Source organism: Phyllostomus discolor, chromosome 6, assembly GCF_004126475.2.
Source record: "Phyllostomus discolor isolate MPI-MPIP mPhyDis1 chromosome 6, mPhyDis1.pri.v3, whole genome shotgun sequence".
In the NCBI taxonomy this organism is placed as follows: Eukaryota; Metazoa; Chordata; class Mammalia; order Chiroptera; family Phyllostomidae; genus Phyllostomus; species Phyllostomus discolor.
In genome coordinates this window covers 146557471-146580317 of record NC_040908.2, presented here as the reverse complement: position 1 = coordinate 146580317, position 22847 = coordinate 146557471, and the positions used below count along the sequence as shown (strand labels likewise).

At 46.3% G+C, this 22847-nt stretch overlaps 1 protein-coding gene across 1 annotated transcript; it reads left to right on the top strand.

Annotated features, from left to right (window-relative positions):
• Nucleotides 1-369: 369 nt before the first annotated feature.
• CD59 (CD59 molecule (CD59 blood group)) lies at nucleotides 370-22321 on the top strand. The gene is made up of 4 exons (XM_028516556.2): nucleotides 370-500; nucleotides 5562-5637; nucleotides 9134-9235; nucleotides 20775-22321. The coding sequence occupies exons 2-4, from the start codon at nucleotides 5574-5576 to the stop codon at nucleotides 20972-20974; spliced, it is 366 nt and encodes a 121-aa protein (XP_028372357.1). The 5' UTR covers nucleotides 370-500; nucleotides 5562-5573; the 3' UTR covers nucleotides 20975-22321.
• The last annotated feature ends 526 nt before the right edge of the window (nucleotides 22322-22847 follow it).

Sequence of the window (22847 nt, the reverse complement as noted above, 5' to 3'; positions counted from 1 at the left end):
AGAAACCGGACACCCGGGCCCACAGCAAGTTTAGCACAGGCATAAAAAATTTTTTTAATATATTTTAATGTTTAATTAAAAAAAATTAAACAAAAAAGGAAATCCTATGTCTTGGAGTTCCATGTTTTTTTTTCTGTTTTCGTAACAAACGGGATGACAACACCAACCTCCGTCGCCTGGATTTTAAAGGTCTTGATGTAGCCCTGGCCATGGATCTTTTCTGAACCTGGGTCAGGACCCTGCCTCCCCTGACGCGCAGAGGCTGCTCCCAGACCAGGGTAAAAGGACGCCTGCAGTGACCGCCTAAAGCCAGCCCTGAACACACTCGTGACCCGGACTCCGGGCCTGCTGCGCTCTGGGCGGGGGCGGGGGCGGGGGCGGGGCCGGGTGGGGGAGGGGCCAGCGAGAGGTGGCTGCGTGCTCCCGGGCCCAGGCTATAAAGACCGCCGATCCGCCCGGACCGCACTTCCCGGGAAGTCGGACCCCGAGCTCGCCGAGAGGTAAGGCTAAGCCGTGGGCCAGATTGGGCCAGATTGCGCTGCGAATCTGCCGCGGCTGCGGACCTCCGCAGGCTCGTGTGCCGGCGGGCAGCTGGGCACGGGCCTCCGGAGACCCGAACCCTCCCTCGTGCCTCCTCCCGGCTCCCACTCCCCACCTGAGCTGGCCTCCGCGCCCTGGGGACGACCCCATCCCTTTCCCAAACCCCTGGGCTGGGGTGTCCTCCCGACGCCCTGCCCTTCCCGGCACCTGAGGCCCCCCGGTCGCACGCTTTAAGCTATCCAAAGAGCCCGATAGAACTCCGATTTACCTTATCTTTACCTTGTTTACAACAAAGAAAAAGGGGAGAGTGGGCACCCCAGATTACGCAGGCCTTGCCCTCCATTCCCTCGGGAATATTTTCCTCGAACCCTGACCATGGAAGGGAAGCTCTTGGCAATTTAGGAAAAAGATACCGCGCCGTGAGAGGTTAACGCCACCCCCAAATGGTCAAGGACATTCTTCTGTTTAGAGGTCTAAATTTTGAACTTTAATAACAAAGCAGGGCTGAAACACAGACCTTTTAAGTCCAAGTTTGGTGTGATGTTTTGTTTTCTTGGGCCGGCTTGGGCTGTGCCCTTCATAGAGTCTGACAGCGGGGTTGGGAAAAAATGTTAAATAGTGATTTGAATGGTTTGAGGAGAAGCAGCCTCTTCAAGGATCCTGGAATATGTGTTAACACACATATTCCAGTTCTCACATCTGACACATACGCATCTTGTCAGGCAAAATGAAATGGCTTTTTCTGCTGGCCTCACCCCTGCCCAGGCTGCTGGCCCAGGGTGATAAAAAAAAATCCCATGGCCAGAGCTAGATTAAGACCTTTAAAACCCAGGCAGTGGGCACTTCGTGGTGTCTTCTGCGTGGTGTTATGGGAAACAAAAACAATATGAAACTCTGAGACTTAATGATTCCCCCTTATTTGTTTGTTTAATTCTATTAAAATGTATTTCAAAACCTTTTTTGCCCGTGCCCAGGCTCACACTGGGCCCTGAGTGAACTATTTGATGTCATTTTTTAAATCAGTAAAATTGTAGAACTTCCTTCCTTGGGAGTTACAAGGACGAAATGAGAAAAATCATGGAAAGGGTTTGGTTTGACACTTGCTATGTGGAGACCAAACAGTGGCTGTTAATATTTGGGGTACCCTTGTGATCCACCTTCTTCATGTTCCCCACTGGGGACAGTTCACCCCCAGTTCTCTAAAGCGGGCACACAGACTCAGAATGTGGACTGAGGGTGGTGGCAGCGTTTCCCAGTATGCTGGGAAATGTGTGATCCCAAAGGAGGTAGGTTGCCTCACTGTGGACCCATCACGCCTAACATTTGTGGCTTCTGTAAATTTTGAAGTAGAAACAAGAGACTGTTTGCTGAACTTTCCTGTAAGAAAACATCCCATTAGGCTGAGTGGCTCAGAAGCCAAAAGCCCAAATAAAATGGATTTTAGGCTGAGGAGAGCAGGTCTTTAATGGAATTCATCTCTGACAGCTCCAACTACAAACTCTTAAAAAAAGATTGCATTACAAATTCTTGAAGGACCTCAGCCAGGCTGCTACAGATAAACCCGGACCCCGAGCTGCTTGAAGTTTCCACCAGGAGAAGACTTTTTTTTTGCCTGTGCCCCAGAGCTTTGTGAATTGTCTTCATTAAACAGTTGGCTCTGCCGTTACAACCTCCAAGGGCAGGGCAGTGAGTACACTCCCTGTGATGACGGACCCTGTGGGAATCAGATTTTCCGAGGCAGCCAAGGGAAGCTGCAGATTTCTGTGGTTTAGGGAGGTCTCAGGTGGTAGGGCAGTGGAATCTCAAAGTGGGAGGGGCTGTTCACTGTGATGTATGTGGTTTTCTGTTTGTCTCTCCTTGCTGATGTTGCAGTTACCTTGGTGAACCAATAACTGATCTTTGTTTAGGCCTGCCCGGCTGCAGCAAGCAGTGTATTATGAGGTGATGAGGCAAACCTGCAAGCCCTTAGCACTACTAGTCACCGGATAATGTTAAGCTACTGGTACTTGGGAGTTACCAAACCCTGGTGAATAGATGTGCGATCCATGCTATGTGGCTTTGCAACTAACCTGTTGCCTTGGGAAAGGTAACTTTCTCCCCCATCCCCACCCTGGGGGGCCGCCATTATTTTCGTCTAAAATAACAACTTCGGGTTGTATCTTTGAGGACACTTCTAGCCTTACTGTTCATCAGCCTTTCAGGCCCCAGGCTCCCGGGGGCAGTAACTTTACTCATGGGCATCTGTGAATCTCCCAATGTAAATTCTCTTCTCTGGTGGCCTCCACTTACAGCAAATTTATTTCAGAACCTGAATGCACAAGAAGTCTCCTCACCAGAGAGCTTAACTATGGTTGAAGAACTCAGCCCTGGGTTTAAATGTTGTAATACACCAACCACTTCTGAGATTGGTATATTAGTTTTCTATTGCTTAACATGACTCAAGAGTATTACTCTTACAGTTCTGTAACTGAGACAGCTGCCACGACCTCATGGCCGTTGTCCTTTCTGGAGGATCTGTGGGAGAATCCGTTTCCTTCCCTCTTTCGGGTTGTCCGCACAATTACAGCACTGGCGACAGGAGGGCTGAAGCCCCGTTTCCTGGCTGAGCGTTGGTCGAGGGTGTTTTTAGCTTCTAAGCAGACCACCTGTTTGCCTCAGCTGGCCCCCTTTCTCTGTCTTCAGAATCAGCAGTCGGTGAAGTCAGTCTCACTCTGAATCTCCTGCCTCTTCTGTTTTCACATCTCTCTGAAGCTTAAAGTCATCTACAAAGTCGCTTGAAATGGAAAGTTGCCTGTATTCACAGATCCCTGGACACCTTAGGGAAAGAAAGACATTATTTATTCTACTTTCCAACACTTGTGTAAATTAGTTCCCCTCCTCAACCCTCAGTTCCCTTATAAATGGAGGTGGAGATTAAACTTGCGGCATTGTGCCCTGGCACAATGTGGTTCAGTGGATTGATTGAGTGCCAGCCTGAGAACCAGAGGGTTGAGGGTTCCATTGCAAGTCCAGGGCACATGCCTGGCCTGGGGCCAAGCCCCCAGTAGGGGGCGCACAAGAGGCGGCCACATATTGATGTTTCCCTCCCTCTCTCCCTCCCCACCCCTCTAAAAATAAATAAATAAGATCTTTAAACATTTTGCAGCATTTTATGAGGATTAAATGCAGGTAACATCAATAGCAGGGAGCCAAACAACTGGCTATAGTATTTGCTAACAAAATGGAAGGTGATACAGAAAGGTGGTCTTGCCTGCAAGCTGGTATTCAGTGACAATGGGCACAGTATAATCACAAGGGCCCATAAAAGGAGAAGAGACCCCTAATCACTTAGTCAGATTCTGCCCTTTCTGTTTCCGAACATTTTCCTGGCCTTCAAGAGCCAATTCCCGAGCATCAGATGACCTTTGAAGTTGTGAGAGATGATGTTCCTAACCCGGAGGAGGATGGGACCTCACCCGCCAAGAGCCCCATCTGTCTGCCCCTTGGCCTGTGGGATTCAGTGGAATGGGGAGCCCTGGATGGCGAGAGGCTGTTGTCTCCTTGTTTCGGGATGGGCTCAGGAAAGTAAGGGTGGGGTGGAGAGATTTCCTAGACCTGTTACTAAATGCATGGTTTAAACATGATGTAACAAATGACTGAACCTCTAGAGAATTTTTATAAATTTGAGCCAAACTGAGAACAATTGTCAGGAAGCAAAATCTCAATGGTTTGAGAAAAGGCTCCAGAGAATGGCAGTTTTATGGCTTATTTCACACGTAGGAATCAAAGGAGATGTAAAGGCGGTCACGTGAGATTCATTGGTGGTAGATGAGGGGGGCAGTGGGGACACCTCTGAGATTGGATAAAGAGGAAAATGGAGAGATGCCCCTCTTTTACATTGGGTTCCACATAGTTCGTATTTACAGCACGGAGAGATGGTGTTCAGGGAACAAGGTAACAACGAGGGTTCTGTGCTCTGTGCTCTGGTGTGGTAGGTGTGCCCTGAGGGGCCTGGAAAAGGAGATTACTGTGAATTCCTCTGAAATTCCAAAGATACGTTTAAAAAAAGAAAAAAAACACCAACAGCAAGAAGACAGGCTCCTTAAGGTAAAGACTGACCTTTGTCAAGGAAGCTGCCGCCCTAGGATGTGACTACCTGCCGAGACCTGCTTTCGGTTACGAAGCTTTATGTTCAGACTGTCCTATGTAAGGCCGCTGTGCTGGCTTCTGCTGAGCTTGTCGGCCTGGTATGTGGCCCTCTTTTCATCCACAGACAATTTGAAGCCTCCCAGCGTCTTGACTTGCTTAGCAGACAAAAGGAGGGTTTGAGGCATTTTAGCGTTCCCACACCATGCTCACTCCTGCACACCTAGGTACGAACGTAATGCGGACTAGTCATCAGAGTTACCTGGAACTCCTTTTCCTTCCCCAGGGTGAACCAAGGCATGTCCATCATTCTTGCCAAGGTGGGGAGCCAGAGCTTGCAGGCACACTGAGTCAGTGCTTCTGTTCTGCTGCTGGATGCCTGCATGTCGGTGCCCTCCAGAGCCACTTGTTTGCTCGGATGCCCTTAAGTGGTGTGGCCTGGAGAAGTGGCGTGGCCTGGAGGAGTGGCCTTCACTAGGCTCTGGCCCAGCCAACAGCTTAGGGTGTAATTACAGCAGAGCAGGAATGGCCGTTGTCCCCACTGCACAGAGAGAGGGGCCATTAGAGGTGAGAGCTAGGGCGGGGCCCGGGTAGCCCTGCCTCTGGGCCCTCAGTGCTCGGACTCCCCATAGATGCTCTTCTCACCAGGATCAACGGCTTTTCTTTAGTAAGCTGAGGTCTGGGGGCAGGAGGAGAGACCAAGTGCTGTCCCACCCGAGAGCACCCCTCAGTGATGGCACCCCAGCCTGGCAGATTTCCTGTTTTCTTGGTCTGCTAGCTCCTTCCCCGTGTCTCCTGAAACTCCCTAGGCCTTCTGATTCTTGGTTCCTGAGATCACCGGTCAGTGGTCAGTCATTGGTTGGTTCATGACGATTCTTTGTGTGTGTTCCTTCCAGATCCTGTAAACAATGGGAAGCAAAGGATTCATCCTGCTTGGGCTCCTGTTCGTCCTGTCCGTCCTCTGCCACTCAGGTGAGTGGTCCAGGGGGATGCGGGTCAGGACCGTCTAGGCGCCCTTGGCCATGTGCTTCCTCTTTCTTAGGCCTCAGAGAGACTGAGCTGAAGTCACTGGCCTCAGCCTGGCTTTGGTTCTCTTGCCTTCCAGTGTTACACGTCCAAGGTTGTGTGACAAGTCCTTCCTACGTTACAGCCTTGCCCTCAGTGGAGCGCCTTCCTGAGTTACAGCTCTTCTGGGTTACAGCGCTGCTCCCTTGGGGGGTGGGGCAGAGGGGGGTACACTCAGATGCTAAAGTTTCGCCCCTCTCATCACAAGCTGCTGGGGATACCATCTCTAGAGTGCTCACCTCAGTCCTCCTGCCCCGATGCTTCTCCTGCGTCACAATAGGGATGGTGATGCTGTAATAGCAGGAGCAGCTAATGCTTATACCATTTATGCACTGATCACTACTCTGAACATTTCACAGGTATTTACTCATTTAATCCTCATGTCAACCCTATGGATTAGGCACTATTTTTATCACCATTTTACAAGTGGCAAGACTGGGGTCCATGGAGATTAACTAACTTGTAAAATATCCCAGGGAAGTGGCAAAGCCAGAATTTGAACCCAAACAGTCTGGCGCCAGAGCATTTGCTTTTAACTCCTTCACTACCAGGCCACCCTTCCCTGGCTCCTTGAGGCATCTGTATACTTCTGCACATTAACCTCTGTAACACCAAGACACCTGTGTGACTTGCTTTGCTTCATTGTAAGGATCTAATGTCACTTTCCACCCGTGTTATATTGGTACTGTGGGGTGAGGGGGTGCAGAGAAAGAAGTAGCAATGCAGTTAACAACCAAAAGACTACCTGCCAGGTTGGAGCATGGCTTGCACATAAGTAGCTTTAGTGGCTTCCATTTATTGATGCCTGTTATGCACGAGGGACTGTGCCCAGCCAAATCTCGCTTGATCCTTCCAGCTTCTATGGTTGAGGAAGCTGCAGCAAAGAAGAAACTAGTCCAAGTTTACATTTGAATACGCTCTCCATTTCAGAGAAAAAGAGAAGTCCCGACTCCCCTCCCTCCCCATCTCTGCTAATTCTAGCCGGGGCAGGTTTGTAGTTTGGTTTCCCTTTGGTATAGCACTATATAGTGTGGTGTCTGAGTTCTAACCAATGTATTTTCTGTGGTTCAAATACTCTGGTCGTGCCCAGTTTCCAGCAGTCTGTGTATGGAGCAGGTGTGGGTTTTGGGCCATCAGCTGTTCTGGGACCGGCCCCTCCCCTCCTCGAGAGTTGGCATCAGAAGCAGATCATTTGGCCCTGGCCTAGTAGCCAGAATATCGAACAGTTGACTGCTGAGTTATTGCTTGTCCCTGACCTGGGTCTCCTTTTGTTGTGCTGTCTCCTTCTCTTTCCTACTCAGGACAATTAGAAAAACATCCCGGCTAAACCAAACTTGGGGGACAGAACTAGCAACCTGGGTTTTGAGTCCTGGCTCTCCTACTCAGTAGCTAATGTGACTTCAGACAAGTTAATTAACATATTGGTCTCAGTTTTCTCTTGGAAAATGACAGTGGAGATCATTGAGCCTACCTCTTATAACAGCCCTGTGAAGATGAAGAGCTTCACTCGTAGGTGCACAGGTATCTGAACACTGCACAAATGTGTTGGTGCTGAACATGTCTGCCCCACTGAATTTCCAGGTGTGAGCTCTGGCTCCTCTGTCTAGGGGATGACTCTGGCTGTAGCCAGGAGAAAATTCACTGCCACGGGCAGCCTTTCTGAGTGGCCCTCACAAATAGCCAGGCTGGAACGATACCTCCCTCTTACATTCTTTGCTCTTAAGCGTGTACACACATCTAACACAGGGAAGAGAATAGAAAAATTGCATCTTGTCCCTTCCCATTGTGGCTCCCCTCTCCCGCAGGCGTGACGAACACTGACATTGGGGAGAAGAGGCAGAGGGGGATAGTGGGGCCCTGCCTCGGCATGGTAAACATTCCTTACGTTACATGCCATCGGACGGCATGCGGCAGGAAGAAGGTCATCTCTAATTAGGAAAGGATGTGTCCACATGAATCAGGAAAATTGTCTCGCAACTCTTACATCTCTCTGCCTCTCCCTGAAACAGATGTGAAATATGACCTGTCTTTTTCTCGTCACTGTTGGTATAAAATGGAGAAGGGGGAATAATCCAGCAAAGCCTGGAATGTAGCTAGCAAAGATGAGGCGTGAGAACGTGGATGGGGGCAGAATTCATTTTCCAGTTAGAGAACCAGAGGCAGTTGGCATTGGATAGACCCTGACTCTCGTGTTCAGTGTCACTGCTAATGCCTGGCCATCCCACCTGTCCGGGTTCAAGGTGTCCAGCTGCTATCTCTCCCTTGATTATGCATGCTCCTGGTGACAGGTCAGTCCCTCAGCACGGGGCAGCCTCTGTGATAACCCCTTACCCCAGATGTCACCAGATGTGTTCTGTAGAGGCCAGAGAGTGAATATTTGAGGCTTTGCAGGCCAAGAGACAAAACCCAGGATATTATGTAAGCTTTTATATAAATGACAAGAAAACACATTTCTACAAATTTTTAATTGATAAAATTTGAGCTATGATTGAGCACAATTATTTATAATTCAGATCTACTGTTGGGAAGAATTTAGTAGACCTGAATTACAAATACATACAATTTAAATAATTATGAATAATTAGTTATTCTTTTGGGGAGAATAACATTTTACTTACCTGGGATTCAAAACTAGTGTTCCCTATCCTCAGACTGGTTGCAAGTCTTCTCCATCTGTTAATGCCGATCTGTACTGAGATTTTATGTGTTTCGTCTTTGGAAACGTCTTCTTACACAGATAGATAGCAACTGCCAAATACTGATTATTAGTCTATAAGAATGTGGTTTCATAGAGCCTATATGTTGCTTGGAAGGCATTTAATAGATTCTGTTAGCTTATTCTCTTGATAGTTTCCTTTTACTATATTGCAACAGTGCAGATTAATTACTGCCACTTGATGTGATTCATTGAATAGTTACATGGATTTTTAAATATGGAAATTCCTTTTTTTTTTAGGAAGTATGAGGGTTTCTTTAAGGAGTTTATTTATTTATTTTTAGAGAGAGGGGATGGGGAGTGGGGAAGGGAGGGAGAGAGGAAGAGAAATATCAGTGTGTGGTTGCCTCTTACTCACCCCCTACTGGGGACCTTGCCCGTAACCCAGGCATGTGTCCTGACTGGGAATTGAACCAACGACCTTTTGGTTTGCAGGCCCGTGCTCAATCCACTGAGCCACACCAGCCAAGGCTGGAAATTTCCTTTGTACTTGCGTCAGGGTCTAAAAAATGCTGCTGGAACTATAGTTTGAGCTTGGAGAAGCCTACCTGGTGCAGGTTTGTGTGGGAGTGGAACGCTGCCGACCTCTGTCCCGTCATCATGCAGGCGGTGGGCTTTCTCCTGCAGCCAGGAGGGCAAGGCAGTGCTGGTCTCCCAGAGTCTCATGGGTTTTCTTCCTGATTCTAGGTTATAGTCTGCAGTGCTACAGGTGCCTCAACCCAGGTGGGATGTGTACTAATATCTTCAACTGCACGCCGGACTCCGATGCATGTCTTTCCCTCTTTGGCGGTAAGTGCCTCCCACTTCCCTTTCCTAAGTATAAAGGGGTGATGAGAGCCTGGGAAAAAGGACTGTGCCCCTCTGCCCCTCATGCCCCTCGTATTCAACAAGTAACAGCTACTGTTGAATAGCATCAGTTGCATGTTGCACTAAGTACTTTCATATGTTTTTATTTTTAAGTATATTTTATTGATTATACTGTTACAGTTGTCACAACTTTTTTTCCCTTTGCCCTCCTCCACCCGATACTCTCCTTCCCTCCAGCAGTCCGCCCCCTAGTTCATGTTCATGGGTCATGTGTGCAAGTTCTTTGGCTTCTCTCTTTCCTATAGTATTCTCAACGTCCCCGTCTTTTTGTTCCTACAGTTATGCTTCTTGATCCCTGCACCATTTCCCCATTTCGCCCCTCAACGCCCTCCCAGCTGATAATGCTCCAAGTGATCCCCATACCTATGATTCTGTTCCTGTTCTAGTTGTTTGCCTAGTTTGTTTTTGTTTTTATTTTTTAGATTCAGTTGTTGATACTTGTGAGCTTGTTGTCATTTTAATGTTCATAGTTTTGATCTTCCTCTTTTTATTAAGTGTGTTCCTATAACATTTCCTGTAAGGGCTTGGTGATGATGAATTCCTTTAGCTTTACCTTGTCTGGGAAGCGCTTTATCTGCCCTTCCATTCTAAATAATAGCTTTGCTGGATAGCGTAATCTTGGTTGTAGGTCCTTGCTTTTCATCACTTTGAATACTTCTTGCCAGCCCCTTTTTTCCTGCAAGATTTCTTTTGAGAAATCAGCTGACAGTCTTATGGAAACTCCTTTGTAGGTAACTCTCTGCCTTTCTCTTGCTGTTTGTAAGATTCTCTCTTGATCTTTAACCCTTTGCATTTTAATTACAGTGTGGCTTTGTGTGGTCCTCTTTGGGTCCATCTTGATTAGGACCCTGGGCTTCCTGGATTTCCATGTCTGTGTCCTTTGCCAAATTAGTAATTTGCCACACTTCATTTCTTCCCTGTATGCCCACTGGTGCTCTTCAAGCTGTCACTATAGCACTGGAGCTCAGAGGGTTTGATTCTGAGTAGGTGAGTCTGTGCGTGGGTTTTTTCAGGGGAACTGCTTGGGGCTCCAGCAGTTTCTTTCACAGACTCATTCCCTGCTGGTTTTTGCCATCAGAAGTTGTGGGTACTTATCTTCCTGGCACTGGAACCCTGGGCTGGGGGGCCCTGGTGTGGGACTGGGACTCCTCACTCCTGAGATATCCCCCCAAATTTTTATCCACCACGCATGGCTGTGGGACCAGCTTGTTCTGCATCTGTGCCCCTCCTGCCAGTCTGGATGGATGTGTTTTCTTTAACTCCATAGTTGTCAGACTTCCATTCAACTTGATTTCTATTGTTTCTGAGTTGGTGGTTCTATATTTTAGTTGTAATTTTGATGTGGCTTTGCAAAGAGGTGAGCCATGTCTGCCTATACTGCCACCTAGCCTGGAAACTCCCATATATTTTTAATTTAATGCTTCTCACCTACCACTTAGGGTAGTATTTTATCCTCATTTGATAAATGGGGAAACTGAGGCTCAGATTAAGAATAGACTAAAGTCAAGTAACCAACCTGGGATCTGAATGTGGGAATCCATCTCTTCCAATGCTTATTAACTGCAATGCTGGCTGCCTCCCAGTCTTTGAAGAGTCTCCGTGTGTCAGAGTCTGAGCTAAGAGCTAGGGATGCAAAGACGGAGATGGAGACAAAATTATGATAGAGGCCTGTTCAGCTGTCAGAAATGTAAAAGGGGAAGAATGTTCCTAAGTATGGCAAAAGCTGGTACCAATGTTTGGTGGCTTCAAAAAGTGGGGCACACCCAGACACAGGGTGGGAGACCGCTAACATTGACAAGTCCTATAAAACCACATTTTCCACAATGGTCAAGACTCTGGAATCTCTGCCTCCATAAACCCTATTAAAATAGGATGTAGGAAATGGTGAATGGAGAAAAGAAACCAGCAAAGGCAGGCCCTGTGTTCTTGCTGGATGTGGAAATGATCCTGATGAGGAATGGCTATTTCCAGGTCTTCTTAGTTAGGTAACGTACAAGGAAAAACCCAGACTTGCATTGCTAAGAGATGAAAATAAAAAGACTCTTTGAGGACTTTTGGATTTCCTAAGATGGAGGAGGAGTGAATGGAAGCCACGCTAACCTCCTCCCTGGACTAATCTGGAATTACAATTAAATTGTGGAGAAATCACCTGGAACAAACAACTGAACAATAGTGAGAGAGAAGCATTATAATCTCAGACAGACAGAAGAATTAACTTCTGCACAGCCTGTCTGGTGAGGAGTGTGGTGGAGACTCGAAAAGACTGGCTGGGTGCCCACAGGTGGCAACGCCCAAGGGATAATTAAGCAACCAGTTGGATCAGCCTGAGAAGTGTGGGGTCTAAACCCTAAGCTGGGATCCCCAGCCCAGAGCACCAGAGCCCAAAATACACAGATAACAAGCAGCAGTGAAAAGCAGCAGGGTTGCTCTCTGCCAAAGATGACCTCTGGAGATGCAAAGAGCCATTTAAAAAGCCAACGCACAAATTTTCATTTGCAGGCACTTAACGCTGGGCTCCAGCAAAGGCTGGGACAGAGCAGGCTAGAGATGCTTGAGGAGAGATGGGATGGAAGCTGTGGGGAGAGAGCTGAGAGAGTAGCACCAGGACCCGAGAGGAACCCAAAGAGGCCCACTCCAAGAGAGATCATAAATAAAATGGCAAAATTCAAAGACAAAGAAAGAATCTTAAAGGCAGCAAGGAAGAAACAGGAAGTAACATACACAGGAGCCCTAATAAGGCTAGCAGCTGACTTCTCAACAGAAACACTGCAAGCCAGAATGGAATGGCAAGAAATATTCCAAGTAGTGAAAAGGAAAGGCCTGCAACCAAGACTACTGTACCCAGCAAGGCTCTCAATTTAAATGAAAGGTGAAATAAACAGGAGCTTCCTAGACAAAAGAAGTCTAAAAGAATACACCTCCATCAAACCAGCACTGCAAGATACGCTAAAGGGACTGTTTTAAGAAGAGGAAGGAAAAGAGGGAGAGGAAGAGGAACATAGGGACAAAGAGGATAAAATAGTAATGAATAAGCACAGAGCCCTGGCGCTTAACCTTGATGGTCTGCATCTTGGACCCCCCCCCCCCCCCCCCACTTCACAAAGTGTAATTTGCAAATGAGAGAATAGAGGCATTATTATGTGTGGAATAAGTACAGGATTACCAGTTTGGAGCTCTGAGCTCTAATCTCAGTCCTGCCACCAGTGAATTCTTTCTGCCTCTGTTTTTTATTTATAAAATGTGTGTGTTGGTGGTAGAGGTGGGGAGGAGAGGGAAAGAGGGAAGTAGACTACAGTCAAAGTCTTTTTTTCCAGCTCTCAAATCCCATTGTTTCTTATTTTAATTGTTAGACTTTAAAAATTTTTTTTCCAATTTTATTGAAGTAAAAATCATGTATGTTTATGATGTACACGGTGATGATTTGGTATACATTATGAAATGATTACCACAATCAACCTAATTAACACATCCATCACCTTATACAGTTAACTTTTGTGTGTGATGAGGACATTGAAGATCTATTCTCTTAGCAAATTTCTAGTATTCAATGCAGTATTATTCACTGTAGTCACTGTGCTGTGCCCTAGAGCCCCAGAACTTACTCATCTTATCATGAATTTTTAAGCTTTCTAAAATGCTGGATGTAAATAATGAGGCACACTTATCAGAGTAGCCAATGTCCGAAAACACTGACGTCAAAGACTGACCAGACCGTGGACCAATAGGAGCTCTCATTTATTGCTGGTAAAAATAGAAAATGGTACGGGCCTTCACAAAACCAAATGTACTGTTACCATAGGAGTCAGCGATTGTGTTCCTTAATATTTACTCAGAGGAGTTGAAAACGTATATGCCCACAACAGCCTGCACACGGGTGTTTACAAGTTTTATTTGTAATTGCCAAAACGGGAAAGCAACCGAGATGTCACGCCCTTCAGTAAGGAAAAGAATAGACAAACTGCGGTGCATCCAGACCAAAAGGAAATGAGTTATCAAGCCATAAAAAGGCAGGAAGGAGACTTAAATATACACTTAAATAAGAAAAACCAACCTAAAAGGCTACATCCGCATCATTCCAACAATATGACATTTTGGAAAAAGTGAAACTAAGGAGACAATTGGAAAGTCAGTGGTTGCCAAGGGGTAGCCGGAAAAAGGGAGGGGTGTCTTGGTGGAGCCTGGGATTTGGGGAGCAGTGAAACTGCTCTGTGTGGTCCCATAATGGTGGGACATGTCATAGATTTGTCCAACCCCTTAGAGTGTGCGACTCCCAGAGTGAACCCAAGCGTAAGCACGGACTTGGGGTGACGAGGACAAGTCCATGTCGGCTCATTAGCTGGAAAGCAACGTACCGTCCTGGTGTGGGATGCCCATAGTGCGGGAGGTGGTTTGGGGGTGGAGGCGTCAGGGGGCTATCATCTGGGAACTCTCTACTTTCTGCTCAGTTTTGCTCTGAATTGAAAACAACTCTTAAGAATAAAATCTACTTTTTTCTTCTCATGAACATACATCCCCAAACTTAAGCTAGACATCCTGGAGCGGAGCTGTTCTGAGCTGACAGTAAGGCGGAGAGATCTTACTTAACAGAGCATCCAAATCCCCCTCCAGCTCTGGAAACGTCAGCCTGGGCGAGGCAGGGCACGCTCTCATACACATGAGTCACAGGCCGGGCACTGCCTTGGAGAAGTCATTTTAGCCATGTGTCCACCCCTTCCGCCCCCCGCCGTGGCTGTAAAATGGAAATGCTAGTGTCCTGGGGCCAGTGAAGCACTTAGAGTTAAAAGGGATGTGATAGTGCTGAGCAGATGAAATCTAGAAGCAGACAGGTGTTGGGTGGTAATTGAGCCTCTACTTACTGGCATCCCGGCCAGGTCCTGGCAGGGTAAGTCATGTATTTGGAGTCAGGCAGAAGCCTCTGACCACAGTTCCAAGTGGTCATTGCTGGAATGGCCTTCTGGTAAGGGCACACCAGGACAGTTGTGCACTGCGCTTGGTGAAGGTAGTCTCAAGCCAAATCTTTAAAGAGAGTGGGGAAGATGTGCCAAGCAGAGAGAGAACCTCTAACATCCCAGTGCCTGGCATAACTCCCTTTTATTTGGGTGAGGCAGAGCTGCTTCGGTGAGAAGCCCATTCTCATAAGGTGGTTATGCAAATAAGATAATTCAGGGAAAGTGCTTGGCTCACTGAGGGGCAACAGTAAGTGACTGATTGGTAGCAATTACTAATAAGTTACTCTCTGCTCTCCCCAAGCTGTTAGGCTTCCCTAATTAAAATTCTGCTAGCTTTAATGCTTTTTTCCCAGTTCCAATGCCGGATTACTGTTCTGTAAAGCAGTAACTCGTCCTACTCACCAGCATTTTCTAGTGCGGGTTCGGAGCATACACTTAAATTAAATACCGGTGATGCAGGCATGTAGAGTCATCGGAATGCTATCTGGCCTCTCTGCCACCTAATCAGACTTCACTAAAACCCAGTCCGAACACCTGTTTCCTCTGTCGGGGAGGGTGGGACAGTTACACCAGCAGTTATACGCGTAGAAGTTTTGTTCCAAGCCATGAATGAAATTGGATATATTAGTTACAAGCCTTAATAAGAATATAGGCATCTGTAATTCTTTTCTGTCCAGCACAGAAAATAAGAAAACAATTGCAGGGCAAGGGTCATGCCTCCCACATGCATCCACCGCAGCACCCAGCGCGCAGTCTTAGCACAGACAGCTGTTTCTGAGGAGGAAAGGCGACCATTACCATCTCTCTCCACTAACATATTATCTTTTTCACTTAACATAATTTTTCTAAATATTAAAAAAAACTTGGCTTATGTACTTTTGGCTTTTATTTTCCTATGTGTGCAAAAATTAGGACCATAATGGCTTGCTCTTTTAGAAACTTTTCCTACGTTACTGAGTAGTCTAATAATTTTTTAAATAAAGGTTAAAATAATCCCCTCACCTTTGTCACCTGGCCCTCAAGCCCCTGCCCTCTGACAGCTGTCAGTCTGTTCTTTGTGTCTGAGTTTTTCTGTTTTGTTTGTTAAATTCAATACAAAAAAAGAAGAAAAAAATTTTAGAAAAGAAAAAAACAAAATAAATGACGTTTAAAATACTTTAAAAATAAACTCATCCGATGACTTGTTACTTTGCTGGTGAGCGCTCAGGCCATTGAGCCACACCAGCCAGGGTTCCAGTAACTTTTTCAAAAATGATCTCAATCCGTAGAGAAATGTGTAAATGGAGATTAGTCTTGTGGGAAGGTAACACAGTGAAATTACTTGGGCGTCCTTCCAGAGGAAATTCATGCAGCTCGCCCCGCACAGACATTTTATTTGCACAAGTGGATCCCATTCTACATTCAGTTCTGCATGTAGGGTTTTTTCTATTAAGATATACTGCACCAAACAGAAAATGCACAGTTTTTAAGGCATACAGTTTAGTGGCTTTTGAGTATATTCACTGGTTTGTGCAGCTGTCACCACTACCTGCAGAACGTCTTTACCACCTCAAAAGGAAACACCTTCCCCATTAGCAGGCATCCCCCGTTCCTCCCTCCCACGCCCCTTGGCAGCTACTGATCTACTTTCTCTGCTCATGGGTTTGCCTGTCCTGGGTGTTGAACATAAATGGAATCATACATTTTTGTGGTTCTCCTCAGCTGGCTTCCTTCACTGAGCGCAATGTTTTTTAAGGGTCACCCATTACTACATGTATCTGTACTTGATTCTTTTTATGGCTGAGTAATATTTCATTGTATGGATATACCACATTTTGTTTACCCATTTACCATCTGGGACATCTGGGTTGTTTACACTTTTTTAGCTGTTTTTGAATCATGCTGCTATGAACATTTGTGTTCAAGCTTTTGTGTGAACATAGTTTTCAGTATTCCTGGGCATATATACCTCGGAGTGGAATTGCTAGATCATACGGTAACTCTGTTCTTAACATTTGGAGATATTGCCAGCGATTTTCCAGTGTGTCTGCACTGTGCACCTTCCCACCAGCGATGTTCGAGGGTTCCAGTGTCTCCACTTTCTTGCCAACATTTGTTATTCACTTTCTTGGTTATGGCCATCCTAGGTGAGAAGTGATTCTTGTGCTTTTTAAGAATTTTTAATTTTTTTATTATAGTTGACAACCAAGATCATATTAGCTTCAGGTGTATAGCATGGTGGTTAGATATTCATATCACCTACAAAGTGATCCCCCTGTAAGTCTGGTACTCACCTGGCACCATGTTTACTACAATATTATCAACTATATTCCCTATGCTGTACTTTACATCCCCATGACTATTTTGTAATGACCAATCTGTACTTCGTAATCCCTTCACCTTTTTCACCCAGCCTCCCAAACCCCCTCCCTTCTGGCAGCCATCAGTTTGTTCTCTGCATCTGTGAGTCTGTTTCTGTTGTGTGTGTTTTGTTTTTTAGGTTTCACATATCAGTGAAATCATACGGTATTGCTCTTTCTTGGCCTGACTTATTTCACTTAGCATAAAACCCTCTAGGCCCATCCATGTTGTCACCAATGGTAAGATTTCATTTTTATTTATGGGTAATATTCCATTGTATAAATGTACTATATCTTCTTTATCAAGTGTCTACTGATGGACACTTAAGTTGCTCCCATACCTTGACTGCTGTAAATAATGTGCTACAAGGAACATAGGGGTGCGAATATCTTTTTGAATAGTGTTTTGTATTTCTTTGGGTAAATACCCCAAAGTGGAATTGCTGAGTCATAGGTAGTTCTGTTTTTAGTATATTGAGGAACCTCCATACTATCTCCACGGTGGCTGCACTAGTTTGTTACCCCACCAACAGTGCACAATAGTTCTCTTCTCTCCACATCCTCACCAACGCTGCTGTGTGTTGATTTATTGATGGTAGCCATTCTAACAGGTGTTAGCTGATATCTCATTGTAGTTTTAATTTGCATTTCTCTCATGATTAGTGACCTTGAACATCTTTTCATACGAATTTCCCTCTTAGGATTGCTTTGGCTGAATCCCATGGATTTTGTGTTGTTGTGTGTTCATTTTAATTTGTCTCAAGGTACCCTTTGATTTCTTCTTTGATCTCATTTTTAACCTATTTATTGTTTAGTACCATGTTATTTAGCCTCCATGCTTTTGTGTATTTTTCCGTTTTTTTCTTGTAATTGATTTCTAGTTTCATATCATGTGGTTGGAGAAGATGCTTGATATGAATTCAGTTTCCTTACATTTACCGAGACTCATGTTGTTGCCTAACATGTGGTCTATTCTGAAAAATGTTCCGTGTGCACTTGAAAATAATGTATATTCTGCTACTTTAGAACTGCTCTAAAAATATCAATTAAATCTGTCTGGTCTAATGTGTCACGTAAGGCTGCTGTTTTCTTGTCAAATTTTCCCCCCTTGCTCTTTATCACTGTGAATATTTTCATGCCAGTCCCTTCTGGTTTGAAGTGTTTCTGTGGAGAAACCAGCTGACAGTCTTGCAGGAACTCCCCTTGTAGGTAATGAACTGCTTTTCTCTTGCTGCTTTAAAGATTCTCTATTTGTCTTTAACCTTTGGCATTTTAATTATGCTGTGTCTATGCGTGGGCCTCATTGGGTTCATCTTGTTTGGGACTCTCTGTGCTTCCTGGACTTATATGTCTATTTCCTTGCCAGGTTAGGGAAATTTTTAGTTGTTACTTCTTCAAACAGGTTTTTGATTTCTTGCTTTCTCTCTCCTTCTGGTATCCCTAGGATGCAAATGTTGTTGTCCCAGAGGTTGCTTAAACTCTCCTCATCCTTTTAAATTCTTTCTTTTTGCTGTACCTATTCTCAAAGTTCTGCAGGCCCAAGCAGGCAGTGGCTGGTCTTGGGGGGCCCTGTGCCTCTTGCTGAGTGGCCCCAGACCTGGCACTAGCAGTCTGAATCTGCATTAACCAGGTGAACGCCACCCACCCCAGCCTGGTGCCTTCCTGAGATTCTGCTCCACAATTTGTGTACTGCCTGAGCCTCTTTTCAGCAAGTGTTCCCCACAGGTGGCCGGCCTCAGTTTGCAGTGTGGTCTTACCCACATGCCCCTGGGCGCTGCACAGGCAACTACCAACCACAGATTACTTTGTAGCACCTGCCAGGTAGCCCTGGGCAGAGTACGTGCAGTGACTGACCTTGGTCTATGCCAGAGCCCCTCCCAAGAGGCCCCAGAATCAACATACCCAGTGTCTAGCTTCAGACCACAATAAAGTATCACCCATTTACCTCCACAAATGGGCACACCCACAAGGTGGTCTTGGCACCTACCAGATCTTGCTAAAGCAAACCCCTCTCCATGGGGTCAGCCCCTGCACAGCAGCTTGTCCACTGTGGTCCTGGCCAGTCCTCACAACCAGGAGGCCTGGAGGCTAACCCCACCCTTGATGTGCCAACAGCAGTCAAGGCTCAATCAGAACAGAAGGGGACATACAGTCCACACAAGGGACCTTCCTGGAACACCCAGCTTAGGTGCCCGGGGAGACTGCGCCACTGGGCCGCACGGGACACCAACTGCATAAGGCCACCGTGCCAAGACCTGGAGATGTAGCAGCCTTACCTGACACCTCCAGAGAGGCAGCCAAAATGAGGAGGCAGAGAAACATGTCAAAGAACAGGAGAAAACTCCAGGAAAAAAAACTGAATTAAATGGAGGCAAGCAATATACTAGGTACAGGGTTGGAAAAACTGGTTGTAAGGATGCTCCATGAACTTAGGAAAAGATAGGTAAACCCAGTGACAACTTCAGCAAAGAGATAGTAAACATAAAAAAGGACATAAAAACCATTTTAAAAAGTCAGAAAATAAAGAATATAATAACTGATGCAAAGAATACATTGAAGGGAATCGACAGCAGACCAGATGAAGCAGAGGACTGAGTTGGCAGTTTAAACGGGAGACAAGGTAGCGGAAAGCACCGAGGTGTCAGGGGAATCTGAAGCCCGGGCTTCAGGCCTGGCTACAGTCACCGGGGTGGGCGAGTGGTGTTTACTGGGTTGTTGCAGATTTGGATTTGGTGCCTCCCTGCACCTGCAGGCCGTGCGGGGAGAGGGTGCTGTGGCCACTGCCCCTCTAGCCTTTGTCCTGAAGCCACACAATGCACTTTTTCCCCCTATGTCCCTGTCACCTTTTGAGCTGTGGGCCCTTTGCTGGAGCACAGGGTGAGCGGGTTTGTGAGCGGGTGAATCTGTGTGCAGGCAGCCCTTTGAGAGGACACCTGGGTTTCCAGCAGCCCTCCACCTCAGCAGAGGGAATCCCCAGCGATCCTCACAGCCATATGTGGTGGGAACTCCCCTTTCCAGCTCTGGTACTGTAGGCTGGAGGGCCTGGTATGGGGCTGGGACCCCTTGGTCCTCATGGGGGGCCTCTGCAGCCGAGCGATCCCTCCAGATTCTCCACCGCCTTGTGCGGGCATGGGACCAGCCTGTTTCTTGTCTCCTTCCCTGCTACCAGTCTCTGCATGTCTTCTTCTTTATATCTGTAGTTATAGGGGCTCCATTCAGCTAGTCTTCAGATGGTTCTCCGGGTGTCTGTTCTATGATGTAGTTTCATTTCGATATGATCATGGGAAGAGGCAAGCACAGGCTTTACTTACTCTACTCTCTTGGCCAGAATTTCTCATTGTGGTTGTAATTTGTATTTTTCTAATGACTAATGATTTTGAACATCTTTTCATGCACTTACTGGCCATTTGTACATCCTCTTTGGAGAAATATCCACATCCTTTGCTCATTTTTTAATTGGGTTATTTGTCTTCTTATTCTTGAGTTATGCACGTATTCTGATTAGACTCTTACGTCAGATTCGTGATTTGTATTCATTTTCCCCCCTTTTAAGTGTTTTTGATAGTGTCCTTTGAAGCACAGATGTTTTAATTTTGATAAAGTCCAATTTATCTGTTTTTCTGCATTTCTAAAGGACTCAGGCCCTTCCACGTGGGCGCCCGCAGGCCTGTGCCGTCACCGTCTGTGTGGAACATCACCGTATGGAGCTCTGCCATCATTTCTTCAAACACTTTTTTTTTATTAATGGGCTGGCTTTATAGTTTACTGCCGTTACAGATAATACTGTCATGGCCGTTTGGGGGGGGCACATATCTGAACTGTTTTTTACAGATACCATCAGAGTAAATTCCAGAAGTAGAATTGCTGGGTCAGTGTGGGCACGTGTTCAAAAATCTTGGTAAATCTCGTCAAACATTAGTACGATCACCTGTTGCTTCTCCTCTGCTCACAGCCTTGCTGACTCTGATGAGAGATGGGTTTTATGGAAGAGTTCCAGCCGGAGCAGCATCGTTACCTAACCGTTCCCTTTTACACCCCAGCCAGAGGCATGTTCCTTCCTGCCCAGATGTCTCTACTTCCACACGTTCCAAGACGTAGAATGGTGGGTTCAAAGGCAGATGTAAAGAGCTTTACCCACCTGCTTGCTTACCCGTTTGTGTGTCTCTCCCACAGAGGTACAGACACATTACGGGTGTTGGACATTTGCTAACTGCGATTTCAAACACCTCTCCGAACGTTTCGGGGAGAAGAAGCTGAAGTACGAATGCTGCCAGAAGGACCTGTGCAACAGAAGTGGTGGGACGAGTATAACCGGGACCACAGTTCTGCTGGTGACTCCGCTGCTCACAGCATTCTGGAGACTTTTTATCTAAAGTGATGCCAGGAGAGATTCTCCTAAACTCCCTGTTTCTGTATATTCCTTATTTCCTTTGCTGCCACATTCCCAAAGCTTTATATTTTCCAACTGGATCCTGTTGGGAAAATCTAAAACTAGCTTACGCAACTTGAATAGGAGCGAGAGACAGAGAGACTCCAACTCCAGACCAGTCCTATTTGCAGGGAAGCCCATTGGAGGGAAGAAGTTGAAGAGTGAAGCGTGTGTGCTGTGAGCTAGGTTACGCGCTTCTTCCTCTGCTCTTTGCAGTGACGGGTTGACTACATTCCCTGCAGTCATCAGCTAGTTCTCCTCTCGCTCCTTGGATGTAGTTAAATAGTGTGATGGGCACTTGGTGGGGGCGGATTGGGGCAGAGAGGTTCTTTCCAACAGTCTCCCAGGGAATGCTCTCATCCTCTCTGTTTATGGCCCCTGTGTTGCCTCGTAGGCAGGATGAATGCTCCAGATGTGGCTGTCAGTCAGGGCGGCAAGCTTCAAAATGCAGAGTGATCGGAACAACCGTTATATCCTCAACTAGAAGGTGTCTGGCAGAGTAGGAGGCAAGCTTTCCAGCTGCCAGGGTATAGAAACCGCAGGTCTGTCCTTATAGAGGTACCAATGGCTGAAATCTGAATCTTCTTCTGCCTCTAATTTTTGCATGGCCTTTGCTGTCCTTCTCCAGAAGAACTTAACCACATAAACTAATGATGTGTTAAAACTGTTCCCCTCCCTTTTTTCACTGGAGCGGTGATATGTTTTCATTTTGTCACACACAGTTCAAGATTAAATATCTGAACCTTCTATGCTACATGTGCTTTACAGTATTGAGTGCTTATTTTACGGATTCTTAGTGGGAGTACCCTTGCTTTGTGTATGTCTGCTGAGCGAATGCCATGGGAAAAGCCCCGGGGTTGCAGTTTGAAACCTTCAGGTGTCGTCATGCACAGCAGCAGGTCTGCAGGCTCGTGTCTTCCCTGCTGACATCCAGCCCGTTGACCCCTAGCTGACCTGGCACAGACTGTGTGAAGTTTATTTGTAAGGGCTTTCAGCGTGCTCACAGGTGTTTCAGAAGCTCTAGCAGTTTCCTAGAGTGGTACCCCTTTTCAGAAAGACTGAGTTTCACCTTTTTCTTGTGGGTGCTGGTGAAGAATTCTCAAGATCTGGTAGACTTAATGACATTTGCATTCTTAGCATCTTGGCTGCATTTAACAGAATAGCCTGACTTGTGCAGATGAAAATGAGGTTCCTTGATGCACATTTAAAAAAAAAAAATGCTTTGATTTGGTAATTTGCAAGACAAAGTGGAATGAATGATGTCTTTTGAAAATAAAATCTAATCAAATGCGTGAGTATGGTCATTGGCCAAGAAGGACGGCAGCATACGCCATGGGCCCGATGGAGGGAGAGACCTGGGGCAGTGCCAGCGTTCTCCTGTCGACACCCTCGCCGAACAAAGCCTCACCTGGCATTACCTGGGTGCTCTGCGTTCCCCGTTGGCTCAGTGTCTTTCCTCACATCATCTTTAATTCTGTTCCAAGACAGGATAGAAGGTGTGACTCTTTCCTCCACAGGACTCTTCCTGCCCGAGGAAGTACTGACCACACCCACAGCCGCTAGCTTATAGGAGTATCCACCACAAAAGTTTTATTTATTTAAACTAAAGCTTCCTATTTACACACACTTATATTATTTTGGAGTGACATACATGACCACAGTACTTCTCGGTAGGTATCTGTGTCTGCTTTTCAGCAGCAGCTATGTGGGTCCAAAGCCTCTGGGCGGGGGGTGGGGAGAGCGTGCCGTCTGCAGAGGGGAAGCGCGCTGAACCTCGAATCCAGATTCTGGGGTTGCGGAGTGGGGAGCTGCTTTTC